Here is a 24,770-nt window from a genome sequence, read left to right as displayed (position 1 = left end):
TATGATTCTACAGTTCAATGCAGACGGTGACTGGGGCTTAGCTGAATCTGCAGAGTAGCTGAGCTGTGGTAGAATCAGAAAATCGTAGAATTGCTCAGGTTGGAAGGAACCTCAAAGATCATCAATATTCTCTTTTGCCTGTCTCTTCGAAGATCATCAGCCCCAACTATATGTAAATATTATTTGGTGAGTCCTACAAAAGGCTAAGGACAATCATTTATGGAAGGGGTTTTAACAACTGGATACTGTTGAATTAAGAACTGTAGAAGAGCCATGCAGACACAACAGAGCTCTGTTCCAAATCTGGTTCTCTTCCTTCCCATCATATGACTCAGGTGGTGGAAAAAAGGGTGTTGAGATAGATAGATTCTCTATGAATTCATACTCCAGTCACTTGGAGATGCCCAGCAGAGCATCTAGTGAGGAGGTAAAGAGGATAGCTAATGCAAACTGACAAAGCAAATCAGCAACCTCTGAAGCATCACAGGAAACTTGTGATGTCATGTGGCCAAAGCCATGCAGGATGGCCAGCACAGAAGAGGGTCTCCAACATGGTTTTTGGGGGAGTGACCCACCACCCATGTCTCTTCCTTGGTCCTACGTGGGCAGAGATCCTGCAGTATGCTGTTGTATGCCTCTGCTAATCTCTTGGGTATCTCTGGACCCCTTTATCTTCAGTCCCCTCTGAAATCAAGGGAAAGCTTGATCCCACTGAAATACATCTTCATACACTGCCACCGACCTCACTGCTGGTACTGTGCCCTCTACTGCATCGTGCCGAGATCTCATCAAAAGGGGCTCTGGGAGGAAGAAGCTGTCTGTTTCCTTTAGCTTACAATAAAGTGAAGCAGTTCAAAGAGAAGGAAAAGGAGGTTAACGATGTCTTTGAAATGTAGGTTCAAATTCCCAGCACGGCACAAGTCAATTACCAGCAAGCACCGTGACACACATCCACTGCTAAGGAGGAATCAGAGGGGGGTATTGGTGCTGAGACCCAGGCAGCGCTTAAAGAACATTGCCATGGTGGTGGAAAGGTTACTAGGGAGGAACTTGTTTGGTTTTCCAGGCTGAATCCTCTCTATGGGTCACACAAGGACCATCCAATGGCTTGTAGAGGGGATGGAGCCCATTCCCCTGCCTAAAGTCATTGCAGCTGACAGGGATTTTGAAGGAAGCACTTTCATTAAACCTTTTTTATTTTGATGCTGTTAGGAAGAAGTAGTGCAGGGTGAGAATGGGGCAGAAGGGGGATGTGGATGTGTGCACATAGGCATACAATTGCTCGGAGACAAGGTCTGTGATTAAGGAAGGATGCTCCTGTTCCCTGCTTATTACAGCAGAGGATTTATCTGATAGAACAGACTCAGCCCCAGTTTTCCTCCTTTTATCCAGGATCCTACTTCCACTGTTCACTCAAAAAGGGAAGGATGGAGATGTCTGGGGGGGGGGGATGCAGGAGGAACATAATTGCATGTCCAACACATTGTGCATAGGGTAGAGGGTTTCACTGCCCCAAAACTATCCCAGGATTTAGCTCCAGAAGGATGGTCCCCAGTCACAGAGCACTACTTTCTGGCCTGGCAAAAGTGCACTGGTGCTTTCTAGCCTGACTGAGTCCGGGTGTGTGAGGCAGAAGTGCTGGAAATAAAACCTCCTGCAAAATGGAAAATATACAGCTATTTTTAAAAAGGGACTGCACCCAGTGCTGCTGTGAACCAGTCACACTATCAGTCAGCAAGAGACTTCTGTGGTCTGACAGCTGACAGCCAGGAGAAGCAGCTCCTACAGAACAGTGATAAGGGATGAGTGATTTGGCCTATCAAGAGCTGCATCTTTTTAAATGTAGACAAGAGTGTTGTCCTGTGCTGTCTCTGACCCTTGGATATAAGGGGGAATAGGGGAAGTGACCCTCAATACACTTCTCAACATGCTGGAAAGGAGGGTGAGACACTGATACTCCTGTGAGCAAACACCAGCTCTGCCACTGCTCTCCCTCCCTAAATGTATCCTCATTGCTCAGCCTTCACTGAGGTTTTCCAGCTTCTAAAAATATTCAGCCTCTAATTAAAGCATCCATCTCACTTGCCAGGACAAACGCATCCGGCCACAGAGCTGAGCTGGTCCTGGAGATAGCCAGAGCTTGCCTGCCTAGTTTTCCTGGTCTGGGTGCCTGGGGTGACGTCTGGAATTGGAGTTTAGTTTGTGATTCCTTGTGTATCAAGCTGGTGGCAGCTTCAGGAAGTGGGCTCCTCAGATTTTATTATACTAGATATAAGGAAAAAGTTTTTTTACCATAAAGGCAGTGAAGCATTGGAACAGGCTGCCCAGAGAGGTGGTGGATGTCCTGTCCCTGGAGACACTTAAGGTCATGTTGGATGTGGCTCTAAGCACCTGATGGAGCTGTGGGTGTCCCTGTTCATTGCAACGGAGCTGGACCAAATGGCCCTTGAGGGTCCCTTTCACAGAATCACATAATCACAGAATGGCCAGAGTTGGAAGGGATCTCAAGGATCATGAATCTCCAACCCCCCTGCCACATGCAGGGTCACTAACCTCCCTATTTAACTTTAACTCTCCTTTCAACTCAAATTTCAACTTTCCTCCCCTTTCAACTCTATGATTTTCCAACCCTGAAGTCACCCTGTGCCTTTTCTTCCTCTGTGAGTTCTGTGTTTTTATTGTCTGGGTCCTATCATGGAGAGGGATGAACATATGAACAGCATAGGGCATCATGCTGCAGGTGGGGCTCTCATGCCTGTTGCAACATAGAAGAATTCAGATAGGCTATTTAAGTAATTCAAATAGCAGCAAAATGAGAGGGAGCTAAAATAGGGTGAAGGAGTACACAAGGTGCAGCACAGTGCTGCTGGGGCATTCACAAGGAATTTGGAGAATCCATCTGATAGATGGATTCAGACCCATCACTTTAGGCACAGACTGCACAGTCCTGTCCCATGGCAAGAGAGATCCCAACAGGTTGGATATTAGGAAAAACTTCTCCACAAGAGAGGTTGGATACTGGCACCAGGGTGCCCAGGGAGGTGGTGGATTCACAGTCCCTGGAGGTGTTCAACAATTGTGGAGATGTGGCACTTATGGACTTGGCTTAGTGGGCAACAGTGGTGGTAGGTGGACAAAACTTTTCCAGCTTTAATGATTCTATGATTCCATGATCCAGAAGGAGACACAGAAGGAAAACTGTGGTGGAGCCTGATGAGCAGAGACCGTGTCATGGTGGGCACAAAAGAAGCAGGCATGGTATCGTAGAATCATGGAAGATCTTGAGTTGGAAGGGACCAACAAGGACTGTCAAGTCCAACCATCTCTATATGTTGGTCTTGGCCTTCCCCTACAGTTCTAAACAGCTCTGGAAGCCAGAACAGACCTTTCCTGGAGATATGTCCCCCATGGTTGCCAGTCCTGGAGGACAGGGTAGACAGCTTGTGGGTCTCCCCACATCACCCTTTCTGCAAAGCCAGCCTTCCAACTCAGCTCCTCACTAGCAGACCATTCCCTAAATCCACTAAGACCTTCCCACTGCCTCTATCAAAGTTTGGAGCACATCCCATAGCATTTGCACCAGACGTTCTTGCATCAATTCTGGACACTGTCAAACGTCTATTACTTCCTTCCAGTCAGCTTACCTGGACCTTGTGAAGCTTTTTAATCTTTGCACTAATGAGGAGCCCAATGAGACAAGCACAGCAGTTTGGAGATGCAACACTCACAGTTCTTGTAGGGCTCAGCAGGGCAAGGGAAGAAGCTACAGAGGAATGGCAGCAACACATCACATTGTACTTTGGACTTAAACCAATTACCACCCTCCCATCGCTAAGACAATAGATCCACATTTGTTCACCTCCAAATCACTTTATTATATTGTGAGTAATCACAAAGCCTTACAATGTTGCCGAGGTTCTGTAAAAAAACAAACTAATACAGCGATGGTATTTGCCAGCCTTTGCTAAGACTTGTTCAGCTAGCAGCTAGCGTGAGATTACACCAGGAAATATTGCAGTCTTCAACTGGATTGTCACATTGGGTTTTAAATTTACCACAGTGGTGCAAAGCCGGAGAATCTAACAGTATACGATCGCCGTAACCTTGCATCTACGTACAGACTTACAACATTAAACAATTTTTTTTTTAGATTACATTTCTTTTTTTTTCTGCCAGCAGAAAATTCTCTTAAAAAGGCAACATCTACTAAAAACCACCTCTTTTCTTCCAAACTGCACCTGGCTGCTGCTCTCTTCCAGATCTCTGTCTGCCTGCAGGCATTCCCATTGCCTTTTTAAGAAAACTACTGTGTTTCTCATGAATGTGAAGGCAGGTCGAACCTTTCGAAGACTCAACAGAGGGGCAAAGCCCCCAACACTGATGAAAAGGGTTAAAATCCTACCTTATGGTCTGCCATCAAACCATCAAAAAGGAGATGGGTGTAAGCATGTGAGAGGGATTGAAATATCCAAAGTAAGACGTTGAATCTGGGGTGAGCCCCCTTGCAGTGGCTGGCTTTTACAGGCTCAGCAGGTTTCTACCATCGCTGGAAAGAAATGCTTTGGGCAATGTGCTTTCCATTTGTGGAGGCCTTTGGGGGTGTGAAGATGAAGTCTGAGCTCCTCCCAACACTCCCAAGGAGGGCTGTGGACTGGGTCTCCATCATCTTTGCATGGACTTCCTCCTTTTGGGGGAGGTTCAGGTTGGATATCAGGAAAAGGCTGAGAGGTTGGTTGGGGACTGCAGAAGGCTTCCCCAGGGAAGTGGTCACAGCACCAAGCTTGCCATAGTTCAAGAAGTGTATGAACAACACTCTCAGTTGTATGGTCTTCTTTTTGGGTGACACTGTGTGAGGCCAGGAGTCAGACTTGATGATCCTTATAGGTCCCTTCCAACTCAGGATTTTCTGTGATTCTATGATTCCCTCAACCTTTTTCAGAAACTTTAAGGTTACCCTGACACAAGGCTGGGTGTGAAGATCCGTGCAGGATCACCATCTACAACATACCCTCCCATCCCCAGGACAAAGTGGCAGATTTGGGATGGATATCTCCATTGGCGGAGCTCCTATGACCAGGATGAAGGCTACATGTAAAGCACTGTGCTGCCTTTGCTCCCTTTCCCCTGACCTGGAGAAGAAGTGGGATGAGGCAAGCTCCCCTTTGCTTTGCCAGCATTTCAGAGTAGAGGAAAAATGCATAAAGCTCCAAGGACAAAGCTTTTCATCAGATCTCAGCTGGTAGCCAAGTAGCCACGTGAGAGAAAGAAAAGCCACAGAACTGGAATGAAAATATACCTCAAGATCCTTCTCATGATAGGCAGACTGCTCCAGGGTTGCAGGCGTCAGTGCTAATTCTTCCCCTGGCACGTTTTGGAAGTTGCCTCACACAATCCCAGCTGAGCTGCAGATGTTGAGTTCAGCTGGGGAACATCAGCCTGGAAACAGCTTGCTTGGCTGGTTGAGGTCATTGAGATAAAAACCACTGTCAATGTTTTCTTCCAAGTTTACCCAGAAAGGAAGGAGGGAATTGTTTTCTCATTTAAAGCTTGGCTATGTGGTCTCTCAGTCAATTTGCTTGATGGAAGCTGGTTCCTGGGTGAGATGCTTCTCCTCCTTTGCAATGTATCAATGCCTCACTAATGTCATACAGATGGGAGGTTGCCAAGGCTAGACCTAAAGTAATCTGACATACAAAGAATCAAGGTGGGGAAAACAGGGAGAAAAGAGTGGAAAACTCTCTACTTACTCAGTGTTCACTGCACATCAATGCAAATATCATGTAAAAACCAGCACATTAGGAGCATGCTGTGTTCAGGTTTGTCTGGAAATGTTTCTTCAGACTGAAAGTGCATGACAAGGAACAGGGTGCTGCTAATGAAGGCAACATCCAGAAGGCACTTCTTGGGGAATAATAATTAAAAACAGGGATGAAGAATGGGTTTGGAAGCCAACAGCTATGGAGTTGGCAGGTTTTGGGATGCACTTTGGAGAGGTGTATCTTTGCACCTGCAGACCGGTCTGGGGCGTGGAGTTTTGCATCACAGCAGCTCTTCTGCCCCAAGCCTCAGCTTGGTCCTCAGTGTCCATCAGCACTGTTCTTGAGCTATGCAGCCCCAAACACACCGGGTAGAATCTGGGGCCTGCAAGTGAGGATTTGCAAGTGTATAAAACCCACAATCAATCAAGTATTGGCATATACAAATATATAAATTATTGACAGCTTTACAAAAGGCACACTGCAAGCCAGCTCAGTCCAACACCTGTGCAAACCCCACAGCCCCCCCCCACTCTTCCACTCCAACTTTCCCCATCTCTCTCTTTCATCACAAAACGTAAGGCGCTGCTGCTACGGCCCCATGGCTGTCGTGGCAGCTGAGGACCTCTTTTTTGGTCAGCCCAATTTGTCGGTGGTACTGTCCTTCTTTGATGGTCTTAAAACACTGAATGTTCTTCCTCAGGGTGATGCTTTTGAGGGAAGGTAGGTATTTCAGCACAGTCTTTGGCAAGGAGGACACGCCGGTCCCAGAGAGGTTGAGCTCTTGTATAGAGCTCAGGCCAAAGATAACTTCAGCAGTCAATGACCTCAGGTTGGGATTGTTGGATAAATCCAGAACTTGGAGGGCTGGTAATTCCTTGAAACTGTAAGGAGATAACTCTCTAAAGTTATGGAGGCCGCTCAGGGATAAATGAATCAAACCTTTCAGCCCCTTGAAGTCTCCTTTCTCAGTCTTGGCTAATGGATTGCCATCAAGATTTAAGTATCGAAGAGGAATGCCTTGGAGGTCTGGCACAGTTGTTAGTCTGTTTCCAGAAAGATTTAAGTTCTGGATGTTGGGGACACTCTTTTCATGGTTCCTTGTAATTTTGCTGAGCATGTTATTGGATAGATCCACATTCAAGGGTTTTCCTTGACCCTTTGAAGCAAAAACGTCCATCGCTATATCCAAAAGCTTGTTATTGCTCAAATCTATGTCACCCAAAGGAGAACTGGAGAAGCAGTCCTCTGGAAGGACTTCCAGAGAGTTATGACTCAGATCCAAAGACTCCAGGTAGCGAAGCCTGGAGAAAGTTGTGGAGGAAATCTTGGCGATATTATTGTAGCTCAGGTCGAGGCTCACCAGGGTGGTGTATCCAGGGCCAGTTAGCATTGATTCATTGATTGTTTCCAGTTTGTTTGAGGACAGATCCAAGTAGGAGGTATCCAGAGGGATTGGGACAGGAACAATGTGTGAGCCTATTCCGCTGCAGTCCACCTTGGTCAGGCTAAAGCTGTCAAAGAGACCAAAGCTTTCCACTTCACAGTGGCAGCCAGGGAAGCAGGTTTTGGTGGCACTGAAACACGGAAGGAGAAGCAGCAAGTTGAACCAGGCTAAGAACTGCATCGTTGACCTGGAAAACAAGATGAAAAAAATTCGATTTAATTGCCTTATTTTCCTGAAGGTGTGCAACAGTTTGAGCTACACATTCTTCCTGTCTTTCCAAAGGGATAGATTAAGCATTCTGTTAAAGTATTAACTAACTATAAGTAAATAGCAAGGATGTCCTAAACACCATATTTCTCATGCTACAATCCCCAGTAGGAATCTTGCAAGATGTCCAAGAGTCCAACTTCCAAGAGCTGGACTGGATGATCCTTATGGGTCTCTTCCAACTTGGAATATTCTATGATTCTGTGAACTGCTAGAAGGCTGCCCATTGCCATTGGACTGCATGTCTCCCTTACTTTGACTTCAGACACAAATCTAGACATGTTTCAGCAGACAGACTCATTGCTTAACGTCATGTGCTTCAAGCCAATCTCTTCTGGGTGGTGGCAGGCAGAATGGCCATTTGGCTCCTTGCCTACCATGAGAACAAAGGACAGCCTGATCTACCCCAGAACGTGTTGTGGTGGGCCCAGCCTCTCTCAAAGGCACTGACTGGAGAGAGCCAATTTATTTCACACACACAGACTCTGGAGTCTTTGCTAATTAAGCATTCTCTCTGATTAATGATGCTGGCAAGCGAGATCTCTCCTCCCCTCTGATTTTGAACTTCCATCATCTGAGACATTTATCTCCCTCCGTCATTGCAGCCAGAGGAGGAAGAGAGCTGATCTGCACCTCCCACCTCTGCTGACCCTTTTCTGATCACATTCTGGCAGCAAGTCTGCACAACCCCGCAGCTGCAGGACTTCCAAAGCCAGCCAAAAAAGCTTTTGCTCTGCATCTCTGGGGAGGGTAAATAGGAGCATGTAAGTGATCCTGCAGGTCCGCAGAGAGGGCTGTCCACCTTTGTTCCAGCTGAAGTCTTGGGTGATGGCTGCATGTGCCTTGCAGTGTGCAAAAGAAGTGCAAAGGGGAAAATGCCTGGCCAAAATATTGTCCTGATCATTGATATGACTTGTCTGGGAGTGACTCCCATATCTCCTGTGACCAGAGAGAAGGATTTGGGACTCTGGCCAAAATGCTTGCAACCAAAGCGTTGCTAAAGGCCAACATGCAATCCTCTGGGGTACATTATTCTGTAGAAACAACAGAAAACCAGTAAGATGAGCCCATAGTAACTGTTTCTTGAGAGAAAACGTGTGAGCAGATGGGATGCAGTGGATACTCCTGCAGACACATTTCCAGGTAACTCTTTCTTAATTACATTGATGTCAACCCCCACTCTGAGTCTGTGCATGCAGACCATTGCTCCATTTTGCAATCATTCATCATTGGGAACTAAAAAACCTTAATGTTTAATGTTTCATCTACAGAGAAGCATCTGCCTTAGTGTAACCCCACTATCAGTGGTGAGAAGCTTAGTGGTATCTCTTTTTTTATCTCTTTTCTTATGATACTATTGGCATCTCTTCTCTCAGATGCCATTAATTAGTTATTCCCACTTGATATCTCAGTCTGGACAGTGCCTCTTAACTACTCCTTTGAAACCCCAGTTTGGTTGCTGCTAGCATCATATTCATTGTCTCTAAGGGCACTGGATCAGACCCCAGAAGCTCCAAAGACACCAGTATGAGACTGGTGAGATGCAATCCATTACTACCAGTTAAAATCTCCCTTATGGAGCAACATGAAGCATTCATAGACTAACAAGCCACTTGGCCAATAGCTGTGACAAAAGATAGCAGAAATAAAGGTGCTGGTCACCTTCTAGTCCAAGAAAAAGTGTATATTGCCAGATAATCAGCAAAGAGCTTAGTCAGGTATGGGCATGCTTTATTGCTGCATGGAGCAATCGATCCAGCTCTTTGAAATGGGGAAGGAAACATGCCACAGGCATTTACAGTTCATCTGCGTACAGCGTGTATTTGAAACCACATCCAATTGCCTTTGGATGGCTGCCTACGAGCTGCTCTGTTGATAAAGGCAGGAGGCCAAGGTATCCCCTAGTGAAAGGGAGATGAGTTATCCTCCTGCAACACTGGGGACATTCACCCGGAGGCAATGCCAGGAGCCCTGAGGCCCATTTCCTCGGACAGTCACTGAGGATGTGGAGGAAAGCCACCAGGAGAAAGCGACCAACCCTCAGGCTGTTTTTTTCCTATTCTCTTCAAGGACATCTTCATTTCTATGGGTGTCGTGCTGTGAGAATATTTTTGCATCCTGAGAGCTCCCAGGATCTCCTTGGGATGAAGAATCACTCCCCAGGGCTCTTTATATCTATCTTGTCCTTTCTGCATGGTGAATATCCTGAGTCAACCCCAATTCCCAAGGAGATTCAGTGGTGGGTAATGGAGCCAAGGTCAGAACAAGCTCCCTGCAGGGTGTCAGCCTTCTGCCCCAAATCCCAGCTCTCCACATCTGCAGATCTGCTCATCTCCTGCACCGTCCCTTAGCAAGAACCTCACTTTGAAATTTCCCTGCCAAAAAAACCTTAAAAGTCTCATTGATTTTAAAACCAGATCACAAAGGAAAACCAATCTGGGGGAGTGGTTTAGAGGAAAGCCCTGCTGTGGTGTTGCTGCAAATTCACACTTCTCACTGCGCCTGCTTTCCTCCTTCTGTGTTTTCTTCAAGACTCTTCTCACTTGTCCAGTGATCCGCAGCTGAGACTGTCACCTCATAGAATCATAGAGTCATTTATGTTGGAAAAGAACCATATCATCTAACCCATTAACCCATCAGCACCAAGACCACCACTAAACCAAGTCCCTACGCACCACATGCATATTTCTCAAATACCTCCAAGGATGGATATTTTACCACCTTCCTAGGCAGCCCATTACAATGCCTGACCTGACTTCCCATGAAGAAATTCTTCCTAACATCCAGTCCAAACTCATCCCAAAAAAACTCCTTTTTACCAGGTGGGAACTGCTGTCACATCCCACCTTGGACAGAAGCCTATTGATTAAGGTCTCATCCCCTCGTTGGGAATGAGATGAAGGGGGTGAAATCTGCAAAGGACTAAACTTGGAGACACTTCATCTCTCCCTTGACCAATGTGGAGTGGAATGATCCCTGAGGTTCTACTTCCCACCCCATCCCTGCCTGCATCCTCCAAACCTAAGTTACATGCAGCAGCCAGGATTACAGGAGTGGGGAGGACAGGACTTCTCAACAGTAGCTCAAAAACAGATCAGGCATGACGTGAATTCCTATGTGTCTAAAGCATGGTGGACAGATTGGGTAGAGTTTACAGATTTGCTGTCAATTTTCTGCTTAAACTTTAGGGAAGCGGTGGCAGTTATTGCCCCTGGAGGTGTTCAAGAACCACGGAGATGTGGCACTGAGGGACATGGGTTAGTGGGAATGGTGGGGATGGGCTGATGGTTGGACTAGATGATCTGAGAGGTCTTTTCCAACCTTAATGACACTGCGATTCTATAGTATTCTATAGCAAACAAGTGAACAAAAGGCAAAGTGTTCATAGCAAGGCCCATTTGGCTGCCTTCACTAACTAGGGCAGGAAAGGCTATTGGAAAAACATAGAAAGCTTTGATAGAGGCCATAAATCCTGTAGACAAGGATGGGAAGGGGAGGGAAGGAAAGGGGAGGGAAGCCTCTAAATACCTGGGAGGCTCTGAGATGCAACTGGGATGGACTTTTTTTAAAAAAAAACATTTTCCTTATTCATTACGTAAAGCAAGAGTGATCATCAGGTAGGTCTCTGCACCAGCAACAGCTGCGGATCTCCAGTGTGGACTCTGGCACAGTGAGACCAAATGACGCCACAGCTGCAAAAACAGTTGGATCCCAAACATCACAGTGAGCAGACAAAACTGGTTCAAACCAGACTACAGAGACCATTAACCCTTGACTCACAAACACACACTCCTCCTGTGATAAAGAAATTGCTGCTGAGAAATGTTTTGGTTTTTTTTTAATGAATCCGTTGAAAGTAAAGGTCATTCTGGCTTTTGCTCTTTGCTAAAGAAGGGATCCCCATATGAATAAAACAGATATATTTAGTCCTCTCTATAAAGCTTATGAAACAAACTAGTGCTTCCTTATGGAGGAGTTGATGGCTGGACTAGATGATCTGTTGTCTTTTCCAACCTCAACGCTTCCGTAATTCAATGATTTTTGGTGCAAATAGGAGCAAGGTTTCCTGAACTGGCTCTATCTTATTTCATTAGCTAGTTTACGGTGTTGGTTTTGCACTCAATGTTTGGGTGTAGGGAGACTTAATGAGAACCAAAGTACCTGTTGGTTAGGTTTGTTCCTAAATTCCAATGGATAGCTCTGGGGGAGTTTATTGGAGTTTCCATAGGCGCTAGTGACAGAAGGATGAGGTTTTGTTTCTTGGCATGTCCTAATCCAATTTGATTTAATGGCTCACTCCATCAGGAGCTGCCCCTCTAGCCACCTTTGAATGATAAATTACCAGAGGTGGTTTATTAATGTGGAGTGCAAAGCTGCTTACATAGCAGAGCCATGCCAAAAATAAGAAAAGAAGAAAGGGGTGTGCAGCCCCATCTTCTCCCTGTTTTTCCAACCCTGGTGCTGGGCTGGGGGCACCGAGATGGCATCATTGGCCCTTATGTCTCCACAGTGTGAAGAGAGACTGAAGTCATCCTAAGGGTGATGAACGCTTTTTGCTCCATCTTTCTGGTCACTTCAAAAAGTCAGAATTAAATGCAGGGCCAGAAGTCTCTGAATTCCTTTTTACTTTGATGATTTCTAATAATGGATGTGAAACCACCTCTTTTGCATTGGGTCAGGAACTCCACAACCAAAGGGGAATCATTAGCAAGTAATTACCTGAGTGGTATTGGGAATCCTCATTAGCAGGTTATGTGAGAATTACATACAATAGACACCAAACTGGGGGTGAAAATAACCACACTGTCAAGGCTATCATTGCAAGGCTTGAATCTCACCAAAAAGTGGGGAATTTGGGATGTGGAACAGCTAGAAAAACAACACACCGCTCCTCACTTTTCCCCAAAGCTCCATAATTTCCATTTGCTTTTGTCAGATACAGACATGAAGAAACTGCTGAGCCAAAAAGCAACGATTAACCAGCACCTGAGACTGCTCCCTGTCCTTCGTGGTGATTTTCGTAGATGTTGCAGGGGATGAGACAGATAAGATTAGCAAGAGCAAAGCCAGACAAGCCGTAAGCATCAGAAGTGTTTCACAATCCCCAAACAAAACCAGGCAGCACTTCACCCCACCAGGCTGCAAAGAAGACACATGGAAATGGCCAATAGGGAGCCCAGCACGTCCAATCCCTACAGCAGCATCACATCATGGGTTTGTCACCGTTGGGTTAAATGATATCCCTTGCTCTGCTCGAGCAGCCCCTTCAGTATTTCTTTTTTAAGGTAAATAATAATCCTTTCTTTACAAAAGAAATTGAGAGCCCTTTTAAAATAATCTTTGCTCCAACTGTTCATGTCACAAATCCCATCTGCTTAAGCAAGAAGCCAAGGGTGATTTATCATCTGAGTGCTTAAACAACTAACAGTTTATTCCACTTATGCAATCCCCGTAGCATTGTCCCAGGAGGAAATCAAGGTGTGTAGGGGGTATTTTTGGCTCAAACAAAAGGAAACCTGTGTGGGCAGGTTTGCCAGCCCATAGGGCGAGTTCCAGCTGAGTTACATCCACTGCCTAAATAGGGCTGGTTGCAGCTCTCAGGTTGTAACTGTTTCTTGCATGGGGGGAAAGGGTCTCCTGTGGCTTCTGAAATTGATTTTGCTCATCAGTCTCATGCAGAGCTCTGCTTGTGCTGGGAGGAGGCAGTTCTAATGCAAGAGCATCTCCATCACCTCCTGACCACAACATAAAATCACAGAATCATCAAAGTTGGAAAAGGCCCCTGAGATCATCTGGTCCAACCACCATGTCAGCCCAACACCGAAACCAGGTCCATGTGGCTTTGGGTGCATTTTCAGTGTGGGACATGGAAACTGGGAGCAGCACCATCAGAACTGAATCCCAACACGATCAAAGCAAATGACCAAGAGGAATGTAGGAGCTCAGGGTCTTCTCCAGCTCCAGCATCACCCCTGCGATCACACCAAAATGAGAGGAGCTATTTTGGCACAACCAAGCAGACAGAGCAGCCATCTGGCATAGCATCTCCCAGCAATGGGAGCTGGGCAGGTTTGCACCAAGGTTTACAGCAGCTTTGATACATTCTGCCATAGAGGGGCCAAGTGGGGCCACCAGCAGAACTCATCATCTCTGATGCCCCAGGGCTTTGCCCAAATCACATCAGTAACCCAGCAGCATTAAGTCCTCCAGCGCTGCATCCACTTTGCAAAACACCAAGTTCAAAGTGACAGATCACTGCTTTGTATGCACCATGGGGCTGAGGGTGCTTTCCCCTCCTCTCTGTCAGGATGTCAGATGAAATAAACCAAGCTGATGTGAATTTTTAAAGTGTAAAAACACCTTTTAAATGTATTTTACACTAAACACAAAGTTTAATTTTTTTTTTTTTTTTGCTAGCTAATCATTGAAAGCTAAAACAATCCCAGCAAGTTTCTATAGCCTCAGACCTTATGATGCTGCCCCATACCTGAGTCCATGCTTCACCCACTCAACTCCCAGAGACATATAATCCAAGAGGAGTGCACTGTGGGATAAACACCATGTGTCAAACCAGTGAGAAATATCAAGATGTGCAGCATGGAGAGAGGAAGCCTCCTACACTTCTTGCTTTTTACTGTTCCTAGAGTTTATGGGCATATCATGCAGCCCTGACATGGTTTGTTTCAACAACCCTGGTGTGATAGTTGCAGAAGGATTGAGATGGACATGGATGGATTCTTCTGAAAGGGACGAGCTGGGTGGATGGAAAGGAGACAGGCATGGATGGGCTTCTCTGGAAGGAATGAACTGAATGGATGGAAGAGAGATGGATATGGACAAATTCCTCTGGAGGGGATGAACTGAGTGGATGAGAAGGACATGGATGGGCCCCTCTGGAAGGAATGAGCTGGATGGATGGAACAAGATGGACGTGGATGGGCTCCTCTGGAAGGGATGAGCCAAATGGGTGGGAGGGGAGGGATAGTGCTGGAAGGTGAGATCTCCCAGGGTGATACCTCTGCTTCTTGGTAAGACACGAATAGCTCATCCTGTACCCTTACCTAAGAAAGTTTTCCTTCTCTTTATCTTTGAAGTTACAAGTCGGCTGTCCAAATGCAAGCTTTCCTCCAACAGCACATCTCAGTCCCTTGTGCCCTGCCAAAATGACACAAAAATCCCAGGGAAAAAAAATCTGCCCCAGTAGAATGCAGGGGCAGAGCCACCAGTTCAGATTTTAAGAGGATCCCATGCTTTAGCTCTCTGAAAGGCAGCAAATCCAAACGTCCCTTCTCACAGCCCTCCCTTTTAGGATGCTGATAAGGAAGGCCAAATCAGGGAGGCAGAGTAACACTGGGCGTCCTATGGTGCTGCCCTGGCTCAGAGCTTCTTTGTAGGCTTTTAATCTGTTTTTGTGGCTTCCCTTCCCCACCCACTCCCCCCCGACAATAATCTCCAGGCTTCTTTTCTGCCTGGGGCTGTCAGTGTGCAGCTGCAGACCCTCCACCGAGGAGGTAATAAATACAATCCTGGCAGTCATTTTTGCAAACAGCACAGCTGGAGGCTCCAGGCTCCTTCCCCTCCCGGCATTCCCCAGTGCTAATAACTCTTGCAGCGTGACCACTGTGAACAATGGGATGCTCAGCATGGGGGCTGCCCAGCAGAGCATCACTGGGAGCTTCAGGGGCTGCCTCCACCCCAGCGAAGCACTTGAGATATTTGCTGTGCCTTACAAGATTTGGGAAGGGAGTTGGGAGAGGAAAGAGAGTTCTGGGTAAGGCTAACAAAGGCTGTACCAGCAGGGCACTGTCCCCATTGTGGTTCCTACCCTAGATGTTCCTTGACTTCCTTAGTGATCATAGAATCACAGAACAGTTTGGGTTGAAGGAGTTTGGGTTGACCTCAAAGTCCATCCAGTACCAAACCCTGCCAAAGGCAGGGACACCTCCCATAGACCAGGTGCCCAAAGCCCCATCCAAACTGGACTTAAATGCCTCCAGAGATGGGGCACCCACAGCTTCTCTGGCAACCTGTGCTAGAGCCTCACCATTCTCTGAGCAAGAAACTTCCTCCTATCGAACCTAAATCTCTCTTCTTCTAGTTCCCCTTGGATGGTGTTTGGCAGAGAAGGGTGACAGTGGTTGGTCCCAAGACTGAGAGGCGAACAAGGAGTTATCACCACAAGCCTCAAATCCACCACTCAAGATGAAATTCCTCTGTTCTCAGCCCGTGGGGAAGTTCCTGTCCAACACCAGTGTGCTGACACTTTTGTCCTGTCAGACGTGACCTGTCAACCAGGACGCACAAAAACCACTACCAATTAGCATTTAACCCTGCATTAAACCAAGTCCCAGCCTAATCTGATTCAGTTTTGCTCAACAGCTGACCCAGACCCAGAATTTTCAAGTTGCAACAGCCCCATACTTTTGCCCCTGTATGGTCGGCCATAGTTTAGTGGGCATGGGTGATGGGGTTGATGGTTGGAGTAGATGATTTTAGTTGTCTTTTATGGCCTTAATAATTCTGTTATTCTATGGCCAGCATGGTGTTGGCTCCTTGCTCCATTTTATCCTCCAAAGCAGGTGGGGGCTGCCATGCACTGTGTTGCAGACACCAGAGATAGAGACATCCCAGGGAGATATCTGGGGACAGTTCAGAACAGCAACGCTCCCCCAGAGCGTGAGCCATGTTCAGAGCTCCTCCATGGTTCTGCAATCCCATGAGCCATAGATCTAGCTGCAGATGCCCCTGCTCAGAGGTGACTGGGGCTAGGTATGCATTTTGTCCCAAGAGGAGAGTTTCAGACATGATGGGTGTAAGGAATCACGCTGCAGGCCCATCCACCCTAGCAGGGCTTTGCCTCCAAGTCTGAATTTTTCCTGGTGATCTCACATTCAAAGTCAAATAAAAAGCCTTATTTCTTTTCCCCCTCTGCACACCTCAGAAAAAAAACCTCAAGAATCATCAGTAGCCCTGATGGGGAGGAAACAGAACCCTTAATATCCAAGCCACACGCTGTCTCCTGGCTCATGAGAACCCACACTTTGGTCCCAGTAGAGGGAATCACATTTTCTCCAGCTGCACTTTTCCTCTCCCCTTAAAGATGGGTCTGTTCCCCTCTCCCCTCACATCACAGCCAGGCATGGAGCAGAGGAAGGCAAGGAGTCAGCATCACAGACAGCAAAAAAGAATCACAAGGGGGGGGAAGGGGAAGGAAAAGAAGCCCCACAGATGCCAGCACTCAGCTGTTACACACAGCACATGGCCCTCTGCAGGCATGATAAAGTGCTTTTTTCCAGCTTGCCACTGCTCCGTTTGGAGCCTGGTTAATACAACTCAGGAATGTCCCGTGCTGCAGCAGCCAGGTTGGGATAATCCCCTGCAGTCTTTGAGATTCTCGGGGAATGCATTTCCTCCCCCCCTCCCTGCTGAGCATCTTGAATCCTCTGAGAAGCAACGGCAGCAGCTTCCAGGAAATTAAAAAAAAAAAAAAAATTGCAATAGAAACAAAAATCCCAAGGCTTCCTCAGCCAAGAATGAATGGCGTGGAGCCTGCCATACATTCGTCTCGCTGGGTCCAGGTGCCAAGTTTTCATACAAGAAAGGGCTTGCTCGAGCCAGCCTTTATCTCCTCCCGGCCCCCAACATCTCACTGCTCGGAAGTTTCTTTTGAAGCCATTCCAGGCTGTGAGTGCTGTGGTTGCTGCCTGCTCCAGCCCCACTATATCGGTGCGATGGGGTCGGGAGGGCTGTGGACAAGCATGCCTCTTGTCTTATATCCCCCCTCCCCTTCAGCTTCTGCTTGGGGAAAGAGGGAGGAGGGAGAATAGAGTGAAAGAGGAAAAAAAGCAGTTAGGGATGGAGGGAAAAGTCTGAACCTCAGGAAGGCAGTGCCTCACAGTGCCTCACCTCCTTCTGTTGGCTCCGTCTCACACTGGGGTGGATGGCACACACTGCTGTCACTGCAGCGCTGGGTGAGTGCTGGATGCTTCTTCCTACACCCCCCCAAAAAGAAAAAAAAAATTAATTGATTTGATATGTTTTGTTTGTTTCGCAGCTTTCTGCTCCCATCCTTTCAATGCTGTTATATTTCCCTGCACTCAGTCTGAAAAAACAAGGATGAAGCACACCCCCTCGCTCGAATCTTGCAGTCTTCCCTGCTGTACTTTGCTATCAGAAATCACGCTCCCCTGGGATGTCACATCCTTCCTCCCTCCAGGCACTTTGCAATCGCTCCCTGCATGCAAGCTACTCGCATTCATTCACCGCCTTGCGTCTCCAGCAGCACCCACCCTGTGCACCCGCTGCCTCTGCACCGGGGAGGGAGAACTGACACTGCTCAGCGCTGCTTATATCCCACATGTGAGCAAGCACCTCCCGTTCCACGGCCTCCCAGGGCTGGCACTGCCTCCCAGGGGTTATAAAGTGACCGAGAGCTGCCATGCTCTGCCCCAGTGCAGAGTGACATTGGCTGCCGACTCGCTTTGCTTTGGCACCGTGGGGCTGCCCGAAGCAGCCAGCCAAGTTTAACGCTGTCAATCCTCCCGGGGATGTACCCTTAGAGCATTGCCACGGCATCTCTCTAAGCTTCCCTTTCTGCACCACCCGTGCTCACACAGCACTGCAATCAAACCCCGCGTGCCTCCGGACGAGCGCGGCAGTGGCGATCAATGCGATATTTCAGCGCAATGCCGGCAATGGGCACCGGCTGCTTTCTGCAGAGCAATGGCACAGTGTCCACGAGAGACAAGTTTCCTACTGTAACTTCAGTGAATGCTCTCATTCAGGCTGACAGCAGCTGATTTATCATGGCAGGCACCCGGGGAAATCCTCTGTCTCGGAGCTGCCGCGACCAACACCAACAGCTCAGCTCACAGAATCATAAAGCCACTCAGGTTGGAAAAGACCTCTAAGATCATCTCAGTCAACCAATCGTAGAACCCTTAAGGTTGGAGAAGACCTCTAAGATCACCCTGTCCAACCAATCATAGACTCATTAAGAATGGAGAAGACCCCTAAAACAATCCCATCCTACCAATCATAGAATCATTAAGGATGGAGAAGACCTCTATGAGAATCCTATCCAACTAATCATAGAATTGTTAAGGATGGAGAAGACCTCTAAGATAATCCCATCCAACTAACCACAGAGCAGAGTCATTAAGGCTGGAGAAGACCCTCTAAGATTACCCCATCCAACTAATGATAGAATCATTAAGGCTAGAGAAGACCTTTAAGATCATCTCGTCCAAACACGTACCTCCCCAGGCTCCAAATACCTTCACTGCCAACAAACTGCATCAGGGCTCAGCTGACCACAATGGGGAAACGCCAGTTAACGGAGGCAATGCCACTTCCCCATCACCCAAACCCTTCTCTCCATCCCGGGGCTTCCCACCCATCCCAAGCAGAGGAGCAGAGCTGACAAGGCTCTTTGTTTCAGGAGGGCTGACATGTGTTGTGGTCGGCTGCACTAATAAATCTGCTGGCCCCTGTGTCTCTTAATGATTGCAGCATTAATAAGAAGTTTCCATGGTGCTGCTGAAAAGTTTACAGGGTGTGTGCGTTATCAAGGGAGCCCCGTGCTTTCTGACCTCCTGCTTCAGAAGTCAGAACCAGCAGCTGCTTTTTCTTTCTTTTTCCTTTCTTTCTTCCCTCTCTTCTTATTTCTTTCTTTTCCTTTCTTTCCTATCCTTGCTTTTTTCCCCCCATTATTTCCTTCTTTTTTTTCTTCCTTCTTTTTCATTTTCCCTTTTCTTTCTTTGCTTCTTTATTTCTTTCTCTTTTCCCCCTTTCCTTCTTTTTGCCTTTTTCATTCTTTCTTTCTTTTTTTTTTTTTTTTTTACTATTTTTCTCCTTCTTCTTCCTTTTTTTTTTTTTTTTTTTTTCATTTTTTTTTCTTTTTCTTTCTTTTTCTCTTCTTTTTTTTCTTTTCCAACAGAACCACACCACCACACAAACCCAAGGCTGCTTCCTCTCCCTGCCCCCTCCCCAAGCACACCTTCCCCTCCAGCTTAATCCACTCAGAGGCATGGGAAATTCCCAGGCGGGAGCTTTGCCGTGCCCGTATCTCTCCAGCACCCTCTGCACCCTCCTCACCCATCCTCTGAGCTTTGCTTTCCCTTTTTCCCCCCATTTTTTTCTTTCTCCCCTTACCTTTGTGCGAGCTTCTATAGCTCAAGATCGCAGCCAAAAAAAAAAAAAGGAATTAAGGAGAAAAAAAAAATCCCTTCTCTCGGTGCTGGGAGGGGAAAGAAGGGGGGAAGAGGAGGGGACACAGGGAGCCCTGTGTGAAACCGAAGCGCTGAAGCCGGGCACGGGAGGCGGTGCGCAGCTTCCAGCTGCTGCTCGGATTACTTTGCAGCCGTGGCAATTCTGAGCGCTCCGCAGCCACCATTGCACGGAGGGAGGAGAAGGGAGGAAACGAGCGGAGCTCGGGAGGGGTCGTACACCCCCTGCCTCCCCCTTTGGGGATGACTGCTGCGGGGAAGAAGTGCTCTGCCTCCAGCCCAGGGCTTTGTGGTTCCACCCCCCCCTTCCCCTCTCCGCTTTTTGGAGCGGATGACCCCGCACCGCCGCGTCGCTGAAATCCCACGCGTGGCAAAAAAAAAACAACAATAACAAACAAACAAACAAACAAACAAGCAAAACAAAAACCACAAACAAACAAAAAACTCAACGCACTGCAAAAGTTTCCCCACTCGGTGACACTGCAGGTGGGGGAGGGGAGAACTCCCATCGATCACCCCCCCCCCCCCGCCCGGCTCAGCGCATCCCCACTTTCCCGGGGCGGCTCAGCCATCCCAACCTCCTCAAAAAAAAAAAAAAAGAGAGAATTTGGGATGGGTGATCCTCCCCAAAACCCCGCAGCTCTGCGTGGGGAGAGGATGGGGGAAGGCACTCACCGGGACCGGGATCGGTTCTCACTCCTACGGGCAAGCAACGCCGGTTCCCACGGCGGGGAGCCGGCAGCAGCACAGCCTGGGGGCCGGGAGGCTCCTTCCTCCCTCCTCCTCCTCCTCCTCCTTCTCTGCCGCCGCCGCCGCCGAGGCGTGCAGCTGGCCGGGCAGGCGGGCTGCCCCCTTCCCCTCAGGAGGAGGGAGGAGGGAGTTCAACAGATGGCTGCACACAAGGGAACATCTGGGAGGAGGAGGAGGAGGAGGAGGAGGAGGAAGAAGGAGGCAGGACTTGTACTCCGCTGGGCGACTCCTGAGTTGATAGACGCCCCCCCTCTCCTCCCCCTTGCCTTTATTCCTTTGTGAACTTAGTGCTGGAGTGACCCCTCAAAAGTAATGGGGCTTTTTGCCTGACCCCACTAAATAAATATGGCTTTTTTCCCTTTTTGGAGAAAAAGGGAGTGTGTGTGTTTGAAGCTGGCTTTGCATCCCCTGGGTAAAATCTCTTACCATGGCATCAGAATATCCAAAGTTGGAAGGGACCCACAAGGATCGTGGAGTCTGACACATGGCTCCACCTAGGGCCACCCCTCATAGCCCCACTGTTTTGATGAGCTGACTTCAGAATTCCCCACAGCTCTTTTTCCTGACCTGTATTCATAGAATCATAGAATCATTAGAGTTGGAAAAGACCCCTAAGATCATCCAGTCCAACCATTTGCCTGTCATTCATGCCCTCTGAACCACGTCCCTAAGCATCACATTCACAGGAGCAGGTCCTAAACCCAAACACCTCCCACATCCACATTTTGGATGTGTAGGACACACACCCAGCACTCCAAGGTAACTGAGACAAGTGGGCATGGTCATGTTGGGTAGACAGTAGGATGAGATGATCTTGGAGGTCTTTTCTTACCTTAATGATTCTGTAGGCACGGTGTTGTTATGCTGACAGTTGGACAGGATGATCTCGGAGTTCTTTTCCAACCTTAACAATTCAATGATTCTATGAGCAGGACAAGACAGCGCCAAGGGCTCACCAGTCCCATGCTGTAAACTCTGGTCCCAGACTGGGAGACTGTGGGTGTTGGTTTGAGGTGCACTGCTCCTGGCTCAGCACCAGCTGCTGCAGGAGACTGGTGCTAACAAACTCTTGACATGTGATAAAGCAGAACAAAGAAAGCAGAATCCCACAGAGAGGCTGGATTTGTTTGTTGTAAGGTGAGCAGCGTTTCTTGGTGGTTGGGTTTAATGGCCCAGAGGTGGCTGGGCCCCATTTGAGTTGTGATACTGGAGAAAGGAATGGGAGAGTGCTTCTTGTTGTGGTTCTGTGGCAATGTTTGGACAAAGGGAAGGGGACCTTGAGTTCATGAGTCACAGAGGACTCATGTTGTGGCTGGCTGCAATGCACACCTCTCCCTAGGTGTGACCTGTGGCAGGTCCCAAGCTGTGTTTCCTAACAAGTTTGGGATGAAAAGGCACCATCAGGCTCCTGCGTTTGCTTTGAGTAATGCTGGGGCTTTGAAACGCATCACGTGGCCCATACCAATAACAAAAGATTGCTCAGCCCCATCCATTGACACCAGCGTGTTAATGAGATTGGGAGTTTGGGATTCCATCAGGTTGTGACCACTCTGCCAAGGGGAGGACAGAGGAAATCTGTGCTCAGGACTCAGCTGTACCAAACACTTTGTGGGAAAACCTTGGGAAAACCCCCTTCATCTGGGTTATGATTTTCTCTCTGAAGTTGGCAGCAGTGTTCTGGCCATGTGCATTCTGCTGGCAGGATCCATTCCCCAAGGTCTCTGCACTCCTCATTTTTATAGCTCTGGGTAGGGGAAGTTGCTCAGCTGAAAGCTTTTGTTTAATTTTCCATTTCGTTCATTTTTCCATTCCTCTCTGTGGGCCTTTGCCATCTCAGCGTTGGCTTCAGTAAAGGAAAATGCCAGTTTGAGGCTGGGGGAATTGGGAATTAAATCCTACAGCTGGGACAAACTCCAGCACTGCCAGGTCTGGTGATTTGAAATGAAGAAATGAGAAACATGAAACCTGGCTTCAAACCTCAGGATTTTGCTCAAGAAAGAACTTTAGTTGTTGTGTTTCTAATTTGAATCCTATTGCTTTGCTGTAGCTGCTGGACATGGGAAGATCAAGTGCTCAGAAAGTCCATTGCTCAGATGAAATAATAATGAACTGAGTGGTGTTCTGTCTTGAACTTTGAATGTTAAGAGATGCTAATAAACTCAAAGGGCTGGAAATGGGCAGTGTGGGTGAACTGGGGGTAGGGGTTAGCAGAGATGGATGGCAAAGCGATGCTTGGTGCTGGTGTGGTCCATTGCAGTACCAAGAAACGCCCCATTGCAAAGGGCCTCACACAGTTCATAAAGGGATGCTCTCTACAGCAGATCAAACCCAGTTAATTAGCATGATAATACCGAGTTCATTTTTACTGGGTGTTTAAGCTCAAGGTAGCGTTTCCCATCTCCATTCCTATTTGCCGTATTTTCTTGAGAGAAAATAATGTTTTTTTCCCAGTTTACCTGTTGTGCCAGAGCTGATCCTTCCCAAGCAAAGCCCACCATGCTGTGTTGGGACAAATTTCCCTAGTTATCTCAGAAAGGTGATTGCCACACTAGGGTGGGATGAAAGAAGAAATGGATTTACCTGAGGTCACGCTGCACCAGATGTTGGTAGGACCTCACCTGGTGTCCTAGGCACCGTCCATGCATTACCCACCCCTTTCTTTGCTTTGGTAAAGCAGATGAGGGCAGTTCCACCAAAATGCTTTCAGTTCATCCGTGATTCAAGGCCAGGTTGGATGGGGCTCCGTGCAGCCTGATCTGGTGGGTGGCAACCAGCTCATGGTAGTGGGGTTGGAACTGGATGGTCTTCAAGGTCCCTTCCAACCTAAGCCATTCTGTGATTCAGGTCTGGATATCATAAGGCATCATTCCTAAATCAGTTCAACCAGGGCCATGCTGAGCTTAACTCTGACCACGTGTTCCCAGAAGACACCAGCTCGGTTTCTTGTTTCTCACTGTTTGATGAAATCATTCCTCATTAGACGTGACAAAATCCAGGAAAATCTTAATCCAAACGAGAGATATCTGAGTAATTCTGACTTTCTCCTGAATAAATTCCAGTAGATACATGCCAGGAAAGGAGTTAAAGAATGAATAAAGATGACGTAAGATGAATTAGTAAGAAGAGCTGATGTTGGAGTTTTGCCCCATGATATTTGAATCCCCCTCTGAAATCTCATTTCCCTTTCTCTTATGCAATCTCAGAAAAGAGGTTTTCTCATGCACCAAACTTGGAGAAAGCAAGAGTGCCCTGCAATTCCTAGCTCTGATCTTTTTGCTATGAGAGGGACTGCTCATGAACCTTTTCCTTTGTGGCTGGGGTAGATCATAGAATCATAGAATAGTAGAAACACAGACTGGTTTGAGTAGAAAGGAACCTCAAAGCCCACTCAGTCCCAACCCCTCCTATGTCCAGGGACACCTCACGTAGATCAGATGCCCAAGGCCCCATCCAGCGTGGCCTTGTGCACTGACAGGGATGGGGCACCCACACCTTTTCCAGGCGACCCGTGCCAGGGCCTCACCACCTCATGGTAAAAAAATTATTTCTAACCATTAATTTAAACCTACCCTCTTTTAATTTTGAACAATTCTTCCTTGTCCTACCCCTGCAAATAGTCCATCCATAGCTCTCCTGTGGTCCCTTTAAGCACCAGAAGACCACTGTAAAGTCTCTCCAGAGCTTTCCCTTCTCCAGGCTGAATACTCCCAGCTCCCAGCCCAACTCCTTACAGAGGTGTTCCAGCCTCTAAGCATCTTCATGACCTCAGTAGTTAGACACATAGAGCAGATCATTTGGGAAGCTATCCAAACTTGGATGTGCTTGATGCTATTTCTCAACAGGAAGCACTCCCAGCAGCAGCCAGCATGATTACTTGTGGATGAGTTTAGTTCTTGCAAAAGATTAGCAAAAACGTTGCCTGCAATAGAACCAAACAACGACCAACAGTTCCCACTGGCAACATGCGACAGCTGTAGGAATGTTTCCTATCCTTATGAGAGTCCTGTAGGAAATCAAAACTGCATCTTTACAACACCACATGCTCACTTTCCAGATGTTTTGGAGCCCAGATTGCTTGCTCAGTGGAACTGTAGAGGTTTTTATCTGGCTGTATTAGCTGCTCCTGAGAAGCATGTACTTGTTTCCCAGCAAGCTGCCCACTGGACTGTTCACCTCCTTTCTATATATTTTCCATCTCTCATTGCAGATATTGGCTTCCTTTTGACATTAGTCAATATTTAGCTCTTGAGTTAATAAATACTAAGATTTACTGGTATGAAATCAATGCATCCTAAGATCTTTCTGCCATCAGTCATGGTTAGG

General features: G+C 47.5%; 1 protein-coding gene across 2 annotated transcripts; it reads right to left on the bottom strand.

Annotated features, from left to right (window-relative positions):
- Positions 1–3,850: 3,850 nt before the first annotated feature.
- TSKU (tsukushi, small leucine rich proteoglycan) lies at positions 3,851–20,512 on the bottom strand. 2 transcript variants are annotated; one of them, XM_052671104.1, is made up of 3 exons: positions 20,373–20,512; positions 17,377–17,462; positions 3,851–7,390 (listed from the first exon to the last, which is right to left on the bottom strand). In XM_052671104.1, exon 3 carries the CDS (start codon positions 7,381–7,383, stop codon positions 6,325–6,327), a length of 1,059 nt encoding a protein of 352 aa, XP_052527064.1. In that variant the 5' UTR covers positions 7,384–7,390; positions 17,377–17,462; positions 20,373–20,512; the 3' UTR covers positions 3,851–6,324. The 2 variants fall into 2 exon arrangements, with proteins under 2 accessions (XP_052527064.1, XP_052527063.1); XM_052671103.1 differs by lacking the exon at positions 20,373–20,512 and adding an exon at positions 17,760–17,872.
- Between the last annotated feature and the right edge of the window lie 4,258 nt (positions 20,513–24,770).

The sequence above is a fragment of the Tympanuchus pallidicinctus genome, unplaced genomic scaffold (assembly GCF_026119805.1).
Source record: "Tympanuchus pallidicinctus isolate F22 unplaced genomic scaffold, pur_lepc_1.0 scaffold11, whole genome shotgun sequence".
NCBI lineage: Eukaryota > Metazoa > Chordata > Aves > Galliformes > Phasianidae > Tympanuchus > Tympanuchus pallidicinctus.
This window is presented reverse-complemented; position numbering and strand designations above follow the sequence as displayed.

Coding starts and splice junctions, on each gene's coding strand:
- TSKU (XM_052671104.1), bottom strand. CDS start 7,383: ATGCAGTTCTTAGCCTGGTTCAACTTGCTGCTTCTCCTTCCGTGTTTC.